This window comes from Perna viridis, chromosome 4 (genome assembly GCF_037379345.1).
Source record: "Perna viridis isolate PV_CMFRI_1.1 ecotype Kerala chromosome 4, ASM3737934v1, whole genome shotgun sequence".
Taxonomy (NCBI): domain Eukaryota; kingdom Metazoa; phylum Mollusca; class Bivalvia; order Mytilida; family Mytilidae; genus Perna; species Perna viridis.
The window spans coordinates 47,074,106-47,085,562 of record NC_142448.1 but is presented as its reverse complement, the minus strand read 5'-3'; the positions used below and the strand labels follow the sequence as shown (position 1 = coordinate 47,085,562).

General features: G+C 33.5%; 1 protein-coding gene across 1 annotated transcript; it reads right to left on the bottom strand.

Moving 5' to 3' along the window:
- Positions 1–300: 300 nt before the first annotated feature.
- On the bottom strand, positions 301–11,252 carry LOC148620308 (protein Tob1-like). The gene is made up of 2 exons (XM_088581080.1): positions 11,095–11,252; positions 301–4,918 (listed from the first exon to the last, which is right to left on the bottom strand). The coding sequence occupies exon 2, from the start codon at positions 4,835–4,837 to the stop codon at positions 3,635–3,637; it is 1,203 nt and encodes a 400-aa protein (XP_088437206.1). The 5' UTR covers positions 4,838–4,918; positions 11,095–11,252; the 3' UTR covers positions 301–3,634.
- Positions 11,253–11,457: the final 205 nt, after the last annotated feature.

Below are 11,457 nucleotides of genomic sequence, written 5' to 3'. Positions count from 1 at the left end.
CTACAAAAGAAAAGTCATTTTGTGATGTTTCTGCAATGTATATTTTGGAGGACCAAAACACTTTTTAAAGTTTTTTGTAATCAATTAAGCTATCTGTGCTTTGTACGTGCATTTACTAAAATGTATGTGTATTGAGATCCCAGTGATATAGGTTACACATGGGTTTCCCACTCTTATGACCAAGCTATTGTTCTTGTTCCAATTTTCCTGTATGTACATGTAGATGTATCTATCATCTTGTCTTATTGATCTCACGTAAATGGTTAGTCTGGACATACACATAAATAACAAAAGATCAAGTAAATGTAAGAAAATACCAACTTTTATTACAAACTTAAAAATATGTAGCAATATAAATGATGCAAGATTTAACAGTGAAAGGCCCTGTGAAAATAACTCTTACACAATGGTACGTATATATTGCACAATCTACATATAAAACTATATGATTGTGACGACATACAAGTACAGCTATTCATAAAAACTAGGCAGGAACGGACAGTGATGGGAAACAAGTTATTTTATTCATCTTATCTGTCCTTGTGTATCCCACTTCGAGATGGCAACTCTCTGAAATGGTTACTCTCTTTTTCTTATAACTCTACCTTTATGTTCACTTAGAGGAAATGGTAAGTTAATTGATAGCAGTTACAGTTAGCAAATGGAATAATATAACTGTTTTTGTTAAGTTCACCATGGTTTACAATTAAAAAGTGCCTGCTTAGAAATGAAAAATAACTGTACAAAAAGACCTTGGTATAAAGCTTGTTTTCGCCTTCAAATGAAAACTGTCATGACCATACCAATCTCATTCAACATTCGTTCTCCATACTTTAAAACGATACTTAGGAGGAAACGATCAAACATATTTTAATGAGCCGCCTAAGTCAGTATTTCAAAACACAAAACAAAGCCAGAAATTAGGAACCGTATTCGTTTCGCATCTTTTATTATTCAGTTTATATTTCTCTTAGTCCTTATTTAAAGACTTTCACCCACATGAAATTAAGCTCCAAAAACTTTCTTATCAATTGGTTTTTTGAGACACTGAACTTCCAAGAAAGCAAAGCTATTCAAATGAATGTCAGTGGTCTCAACTTATTTCTGTTTTATCAACTTCAATAGGCGGATTCTATTTTTCAAACATAAGTTCCGTCCCATTAAATGCATTTGAAATCTTCATTGATCGTTAAAACGATGTTAAATACAAAGTTGGTCAAAATGTGCTAGGACGTATGTAATTTATCACAAGACGCAAACAAGCATGAATCCCATAGGCCTGCGTTTGTCGTAAAGATATGCGTTTTTTTCTATGACAGACATATCATGGAGTGAATCTCTCAGACAGAAATTCTATTCACTTATTTCCATACTGAATATTCTGACGTCAAAGATTCATTGATAATGACAAATTCCAAACGCTTAAGTGACTGTGAGCACGTAATGATTGCGCAGCCGGAAATAGAAGTAGGCTTCTATTGTGTTAAACAAATATTTTTGGATTTTCTTAATTAGTCTCAAAGACCCAATAATCGTTACAGCACGTCATAGAGATAAATATAAAAGGCCAGAGTTATATTTGGGTTCACAATACGTTTGATGTGGAGGCCATTTCCAGCGGAAGCATTCGTTTTTACAAGTTTGTTTGAAAACGTGGTAATTGTGGTAATTCATAGGAAACGAGAAATGGTCCAGACATACATATTCAAGTTGATAGGGAGCATGATTATTTCATGTTTGGTAGTAAAAATGACAAAATGAATCATCAGACTTTCAATTTCGAAGACTACAAGCATTACGTGACTGCGGAATTGACTGCCTTTTGATTGATAGGAAATAGTGTGGAAATGGACCGATAAAGTTACGTTCGGCATTTTCTGCAATGCAATTAAAATGTAAACATGTATTGATCCAGTCGTATTTTCTCTATAATGTGTTTTCCATGAAAAAAAAACGCATACCTTCAACAAAATAAATATTACGAGAATTATATTCTCTCTCAATATGTTTCAACAAATATCTCATTATTAAAAGTTTAAATATTGAATACAAAAAATTAACATTGAATAACGTAAAAAAGTCTTTACCACGCCATAAATGACCAATAATATTATATGAACGTAGAAAGTGTACGAATATATATATATATATATATGTATGTATGTATTTTATGTTATATCATATCCTGTATATACATTTATACATGGAAAAACAAATGGCAACCACAATACTTCCACATAGTTTGGAATTGAAATCTCTGCTGCTAAAAATCCATTTTTCAGAAACCGTCAAAATTATTTTGCCACTGATCAAAAACACCAAACATCCAGACGCAGGAATGGCCACGGCATTTGCCCTTTCCTTTCTCTCCCAAACAGTTTCAGACGAATTAATTCATAAAATCACAGTGTCATGTAAAATATTGTAGAAACTATTGTAGAAATATAGCTTCTTATTATGTTATCAATCTTGGTAAGAAGTCACAAATATAGTGGCAAAAAATGTTTGGTTTTTGCAAAGTTGTATTTTATTTCAATAATTTCCAAAGCGAGATTAAGTCGCTGAAAGCCATCTTTTCTTTTCATTTTTATCGCTCAATAAAGCTATTTGTGTCCATGTACATGAGGCATTGCCTAAGGTATAACACGTTACGTCTCTTAGTACAGTCACCCTATGTATAAAATTGTAGATTCTATATAGGGCTCTCGTTATATCAACAATAAAAAGGACGTGGTATATGGGTTAATGGCGGCCATCTTGAATTACAACATTACCGCTTACTCAGTTTCAATTATCTCTGTTGTATTTGGTCGAATCCGACCGAATATTTCTTGGCCAAGTTAAAATCAATGATACATATGAATTTTTGGTTAAACTAATTTAAACCACAACCGAAGCATACAAAAAATAATCTCATATCGATTTATAAAAATATGATAAAAATCCATAATCCTTACAAAAATAAATGCATGAAAGACAGTTCTATCTAACTGGTTCTGATTGCTTTGTGTTCTAGCTAACATTCCTCTATACCATATGATGAAAAGAGCATCGTGTTATAGGATTTCTCTCCCTTATCTAAATTGTCAGCTTTGTTTATTGATAGAATTAAAATTCGAGCAGTAAAAGTACTTCTGTATGCACCAGCATAATTTGATTTCAGTCTCATCTAATTACAGCCTATAAAAACCTAGATTTATCAGCTAAGTCACGATATGAAAATCGAAGATTCCATGTTTACAATAAAATACAACTTAATTAATTAAAACCATTTCTACTGCTTGAAATCTGACGTATGATTTTTACCAGTAAAAAATAGGTCAATTTTCTATAAAGTACATATAAAATGTTCGATTCTCATAAATGTACTACGTACTGTGATTCCGTGAAAACATGTCTAAGAAAGAAGTGACCGGCAGAAGAACCTTAAACCATTGGACATTAAGTTCCCCATTATTTAAAGTGTCTATAAAAATCATATATCAAAAACAAATTGAATCTAATTATTACAAATCAAAAATAGCTTTAAGTGTTCCAATTGACAATAAAAATATACCATGTTTTGACATTTAACATTCACCATAGTCTAGCGCACCTGCTCTATTCCATCAAAAGTCAAAGGTCATGAAGGTTTTTAGTTTGCCAAAAGCATGTGCGGATATTGACTGTGGTACGATCCGGCACTCATGTTCAATCCCTCCAAAAAAGATTTTTGTTGCTCTGGTGACACGGCATTAGAGCTCACGGGTGACGGAAGATTGTTTGCACCGGGAAGCATTTCGGTCATATTGCCAAAGGACTGCTGGTACGGTGAAGACGGTGAAGATATTCCGAATGTATCGTTAACGTATGCTGATGGAGATCCAATATGAGGAGGAGATCCTAAAGGACCTAAATGCTGTGGAGACTGCAACCTCTGTTGTTGCTGCTGATGATGCAGTTGTTGTAAATGCTGATGTTGTAACTGAGTCATAGCAATTCTCTGATGCTGATCCAATAAAAACTCTGCACGAGGGTCACGTGGTGACAACGACCTTGGCCTTTGTGGGGAACCGAACCCGTTACTTCCTTTGGCTATCATGGCTGATTTTTGGCGGAAGAAATTTCCAAATTCTGTTGGTGATAAGCGGGTTGGGCGTTTAGCATTTGTCTTCAGTTTGGTTGAGCCAAACTTTGTTTGGGCAAAGGATGCCGCAGTAAAAACCTGCTGTCCGTTAGACTTTGGAATATATGGTTGATGAAATTGTGGATTTTGAGTTGTCATATCGGAATTAAACAATGTGCTGGACGGCGATGTAGAATTACTCCCTGGCCAACCATTTGACGATGAGGGTGATGAGGGTGAAAGTCCTCCCGGAGAGAGACTAAGATTGCTCAAAGAAGACGACAATGAATCGATAGGCTTAAAGCACTGAGCTTCTGGGTTAAATCCTCGATCAGACAGCTGAACCTCGCGGTCTGCTTTTTCAGTATTTTCCTCGTCCCTTCTGTCGCTGTGCAGAATTTTGACTGGTCCCTTCTCACTGATTCTATATGAAACTTCCCCTGGATCAATCCATATTGTAAGTTCAGCAGGTAGATAGGATTTGACCTCTTCCAGGTTAAGTCCACATTCAAATGTCGCATTGATCATGACGGGGTCAACATTTTCACCATTGACCCGAACGCAACGAAAACCGGAACCTTTTGTAGGTTTTTCTGGATACCAATGGCCTTCAAATTTCTTTTTCAATCCGATTTCTAAAGCTTCGCCAAATAAATTTACTCTCCTTCTTGGTAATTTGTTGTACAAGTATGAAATCACGAAGTTCAATGCAACTGAGACTTCAAGGTGCATTTCGATCCGTTATTTTATTTGAAACGTCTTTATTTACAGTTATCTGTTCCAAACAAAGGAGGTGTTGGCACTGTTTAATACCTGAAAAATAGTCGATAAAGCCTCATTAGTAAACATATCATATTAAGAGAGCTGTTACAAGGGAGGTGTATTGAAGGTACAAAAAATCAATGCTGGTATGTTGTTATTCTACAAATTAACACTATCTATATAAAACTTAGGATGTGTGTCAATAAACTTTACCTATCTGTTTTACTCGTTTCGTGTCAATAGGGTTTGGTCTCTTTCCTCGAGTAAGAGCAACATGTCGGTATTCGATGACGCCAACAAATAAAGCTAACATATGATCATCAATTAAGTTCATGTGAGGAAAATGAATTTCGGAATGTTACAATGAAAGATGTACACATTTTTATTGTTAAAAATAACTTATAAAAATAAAAAAAATAAAAATAATGTATGTAATTGTAATAAACAAAATGAAAGATATTGAAGATTTAACATAATGAAATACATGTATAGACATTAATTTTCGTGTTCTAAGCACAAATCCCCACAACCTGTTTACTCCAGATTACAGAGAAACTTGTTATCTATTGTAATTGCAATTACTTAAAAGGGAAATATAATACTGAATCAAAATGATGTTGGTTTGTAAATATGAATATCTAATATTATCAAAACATCGATCCAACTTGGCCTGTGGTGACATTTCGTTTCAATACTGAGGGTTTAAAGAATGCATGTATTCACAATATGCTGCATGGATTATTCTTAGATTATTAAAGGAATTTTATATTGGCTATTGTATTTGCATTCATATATGAATTCCAGCATATTTCGCCACTTATTTTCAACAAGATGTTTTTTATTGCATAGGTTCCTTTTTAGTCACATCAATACACTTGAAACGTTCCAGAGGAATGTCAATTGGTTTCGGGTAATCAGATTTGTCTGGAGTCAAATTCCAAAAAGCAGACGAACAAATAATATCACTTTTAAAAGGACATATTCAACGAAGTTTGTAAAGACTGCTTTACTTATTTCTGTAGCCATACAATTTAATTAATTTCCGTTGCATAAATTTCATTTCGTTTGTTCTTCATTCGGTTTTCATGTCCATCATGGAGGAAATGGCGTAGGAATAGCTATACAGATGTCGTACATTAAATCTATTGATTTTGAATAAATGTATAATGCAAAAGCTCGTACCAACAGATTGCTTCACATAAAAAGAAAATTCGATCTGGTTGTTGTTGAAACTTTTTTCTTTGATTACACATTCAATAAAAACAAATTATACGTTAGAATAGAGCCAAAAATCTATAGACTTTGCGTAAATCTCACTATAATAAAATCGCCCATCAATATGATCTGACATTATCAGAAATTCAATCATTGACCTTTCCATATCTTCTTGATAAACTGCAGTTTGTTTGTTAAATTCCTGCTGTCGCACGTAATTTCCATAGGAAGACATTCAATTATGATGTGCAAGGTATTCACGCTCCCTTAAAAGGAAGAGTACATTATTTTATCTTAGAATGTTCGACGTTATCTATGGCTACAATTGTGACCTGTGTTGGTTGAATAAAACGAACTGTGTATAAACCGGAAGTTGTTTCCCTTCATATTTGTTTTATCGAACTTTGAAATAAAGAAAGCGAGTGCAAGATAGGCAAATCTCAGTCAATCGAGGGTTAGATTTAATCGTTCTCTAAAGAGGCTCCGTAGAGTTGAGAGAACGTATCACATCATATTCGAGGGTATCTAAAATTCAGGTTAAATGGCACATATTTGATTCTTTTTTTCTCAATTTGAGTTTCTTTTCTGACTTACTGTAAACTGAAAAGAAATTTTTCATGACATCTGAGTTAGGAACCTATCGATAGAGTATGCTTACATGCACATGTACAAGACAGTTGCCCTGACAGTTAACCGAGATTATCCATAGCGGTTAATATGAATACAGAAAAAAATGATTTCTTCATTTTGATTTGATTCGTCGAGACTTCCGGAATTGCTACACAGACATCAAATAATCTTGATCTTAGGTAATATGTCCTTATATTCTGCCATCGCAAAGTTTTACACAGACCTGGGAATAATAGGCTTAGTAATCTAAGCTAGCTTCATATATCATAATATTTAATAACTTGATACGGCTGATACAAAGTACATGACATAATAATTACCTTTGATCAAATGGAAAAGCAACATGAACAAAATCACAACAGAGCTTTCTAAAATATAATTTTGATAACTAAGTAGATTTAGATAAATGCGTGAAACGGATTATTTATCAAACCTAAATTAAAACGAAGATATTAGCTAGAATAGGATGTAATGACGTCGCCCACGAATTTTCTCCCATAAACAGTAATACAACAAATCCAGGAAATCGATTCTCTACGACGAGAATCTACATATCTGATTACCAGTATGACCTTTCAACACCCACGAACCACAACGGCTCAATTAGCTTCATGACAAACAAATATTGATATACAGTTGCTTAATATCATTCTTAATTTGTACATTGTTTATGTTTTTCAACCTTGAATCACTATTGCAGAAATTGGCAATGGTTCATTCATATTCTATTTGATTTCTAAAAACATTCCTCTTAACACAGATTCTGGCATTTAGTCAATACAATTGATTATTTTTGAAACGTTCGATTACAACCAAATTACAATAGATCAAATTGTCAGAATGATTTACACCAGACAACTAAGAAGGGAGGTGAAACCAATGTTATAATTTAGAGGTCAGAAGAAAGAGATAGTCAGAGACAGACAACAAGACTAGATCACAAAACGTTTACTTCAAACTGATAAGTATAGGTGAGGTCAAATGGACAAGTGACTGGTCAACCAACTAACAAAATGGCGATGACTAGACATTGAAGTCAAATTAAAAATTTTGATCGAGTCAGTAAAAGGAAATGCAGCATACCAATGCCTTCCAACTTAAGTAGTGACTAAACAAGACCTCTGATACAGTGTTTAACAGACTGACAGTCCATTTAACAGGCCATGGTGGAGTGGGAAACGAATAAGTCAAGTACTACAGATGACATATTCGTACGGCAAATCGAGGGCTTCACTGTTAAAAGACACAATTCATATGTTAGATTGGGACAGTGTGCTTATGGAAAGTCAATACACTCTTCGTGCTCTGTCGTGCTAAGATAATCCATCATACAACTTAATGGTGGCATATTAGTGCAGAATTTAAAATGATCCTTATAACAAGCTAACCCAAACCTTATAATCTTCAAAAAAAAAAGAGATATTCAATCCGATCTTGACAGTTGTTGATAAAACGTTTCTCTGATACAAGTTAAAAATGGACTGCATGATAGATTACGCCAATATTCCAGATTGGTACATTTCCGTGATAAATGGCCGGTATCAATCACTTTTGAATATAGTTGGCCTATTTTAATTGCATGTACATGTATCCCAGTGTATGTATTAAATTTGGCAAATTTTCAAGCTGATAAGACGAAATTGGTGTTAATTTCGTACAATGGCAAATTAACTTACGTGAAGTTAATGTATATTAATGTCCTTCAATCTAGTAATAAAACTTGTTTACGTAGATATAAACAACGATGTGCTGACACCTGGGAATGAAAAGACTATTTATTTCAGGAAAGTGATCTACATGATGCCAGAGTCAGCAATGTGAAGTAACAGGGACAATAAAAGAGATCCATGATGTAAACGATAAAAAGGGGGTTACATGTATAATGCTACCCATGATGTAAACGATAAAAGGGGTTCTAATGCTAACATAACATAAACCGGTGAATTTAAAACGATATGAGCCTTACCATTGATCATTTGGATACATGTATGTAACGAACGATTAAAAAATATAAATGTTAACAACCTTCTGTCATTTTAAAGGAAAGGGAGAGGATGAAATTCCTACATGAATGCCGCATTGTTGAAATAATGACGTTTTAGATGACATCTTCTAGTAGAGAGAGTACTATAATACACAAACCTTTAGTGTCTTTCATACAAGATAAAAATAGACTAACACCTTAGACTACTTCTGACATGAATGTCGCACCTGTCAGAAAGGGTTAATATATAACTTATTATATTTATGAACGCATAAACACGATTGCATAAAATTAATTCAAAATGTACATGTTAGTATGGAGACTCGTTGAAGAGGCACTTTTTCTTTTTGTAGCATTCCTCTAATCTGGCATCGTTTTATTTGTTGAAGTATGAACACAGTTTTAATCGCCTAATGAATTTTCTGATATCACATTTCTCTATTAAAAAGCTTATTGTAACTGTTATTTTATTGTATAAGGACATTTTATTACTATGTGCTAGTGCAGACCAAGACTATCAATGCCTTATTCTCTAAAAGAAGTTCTTTTCGAGGAGACCCTAGCTCTAGGATACATATCTATCTCATTAAGTTTTAAAACACATAGAAAAATAACAAATATATTGCTTTTCATAGATGAATATATTTATTTACTTATAAAGCAACTATTTTTCAGAAACGCAAAAAAAAACATTATATATATTTTTTCATTCTACATGATTTTACGGGTTTCCATTTCAAAATGACCCCTTGGGAAAGTAAACAATGCATAAACAAAAACATTACATCTTTCAATGTTTTAACTAATCTCGACACGCCATCTGAATGGCTAACGGAGTCATCATCATGAATTTGTCTACGGTAACATATTTTGATACTTCCGGGAGAGCATTTGCATGTTAATGAAAAGGACTTCGGGCAAAAACATTACGCCTAATGTTCACTATAAAAGTCTATATAAGACACTACAATATTTTTAGCGTCTAGCTTTCGACTTCATCATAATAAAACACTGTAATTAAAGTGTACTTATTAAAAGGTTTAATACATTTAGATAATATGTATTTAATATTCATGTTGGTTTTCTTTGGTATTCTCTTGTACAAACTGAATTTATACATCAATAATAAGGTGTACATGTTTTCATGAGGTGACATCATGTACCATGACTCTTAACTGAGAGTGATACATGCTAATTCAGTGTGGATTTTAGTACGGAATTAAGTTCAACAATCTGATTGCAATACACGTATAATAACCGAAGGGACTACAATACACAAATCTGGCCTCAGGGGAAACAAAAACCAAATTTCATGCCTTATTACACACACTTCTTGTATGATTGTAAAGGTTACTATGTCGAAGCGGTAAAAAAAGAAATTAAATGAAATATTGTTTAACCAAGTCAACTTTAATGTAAACTGTCGATCATTTATAGATCTATTGGTTTGTACTGTAGACAATACTCCATAAACTTTTCTAATAGAAAGAAGTACTTGGCATGCAAATAATATAAATTCAAACATGACACAAAGCTTGGTAGAACCATTTAGCAGCAAAATCATAGTGAAATAAAGTAAATATCTATTTAGATTTTAAATAATTAGCTCTGGAGCAACATGTGTGCATATGCACGTGTGTTTGATCTTGAAATACATGTATTTTGCAAGTACTCAGTTTGTCGTGTACATTTAGATGAATCACGGTGAAATAAACTGTTTTGTCGACTACATGTCTTTGAAGTTGTTCAGATGTAGCGAGTACATGACCCGTTCATCTCTACTAATCATTCTTATTCATGATGACAATACTACATTATGAACCTCGGACTTAGGACCTCTCTTCGAAACACAGGTTCTAAATTATGCATCCAATATCGTTTGACTTGCTATATTACACTTTGAGTACTTGAAAAAAAATGGCTAAGTCTTATTAAACTAACATTTTTATAACTTCTCCTGCTGTGTTATTTTGCACCGAATGATAAAATAATTGGTAATATGCAAGATGCAACTAATACATTCCAGAAAAACAAAAAAAACCACAAGCATCTGATAAGAATTCACAGAATCTTGGTGCATTATAAAAAGATAACGGGTACAAAAATAGCCATGTGACGTCGGAACATACGTAAATGAAAGTACGATATCGCCATAAACCTTTAAAATCACTTGGGAGTAAGTGGTAAACAACTCGAGAAAATTACAATACACAATTTCGAATCACCCCTATATTGTGATTTTAGAAGTCTATCAAATACGTTTCGATGCAAGTATTTCAAATGGCAAGCTGCACTCGATGTCAAGTGTTCCCGAACTTCAATTATCTAAAACATATGGTAAACTTTACTTATACACCTCGATATTCTTACATTGATATATCCACTTCTACAGTCTTACCTGGTGTTAAGATAAATTCTATCCGTCTCTCTCTATTCGATATTAAACGTCAACTTAACATCGTGTAAATTTATAAAAAAATATTGTGCATTTAGTCCTTCAGTAATACAGTTATATGAAATCGTGCTATCTAATACAGAACTGTTGGTAGTTATACTATAAATACTCACCTTATACATATTCAAAATTCACTCATGCATTATTCATATCACGATTTTCTATTGACAACTTTTGCCTTTAGAGTCGACCAATCGCGTTTGGGGTTTCCTAGTCGTTCTCTTGAAAAGTGTTGTGAAATGATCGACAAATCAAGAGGATTCTCGAGAATGATTCTTATTTTAGCGTGGGAACTACACATCGATT

What these genes read in the sequence shown, in the direction of transcription:
- LOC148620308 (XM_088581080.1), bottom strand. Translation starts at nt 4,837, where the DNA reads ATGCACCTTGAAGTCTCAGTTGCATTGAACTTCGTGATTTCATACTTG.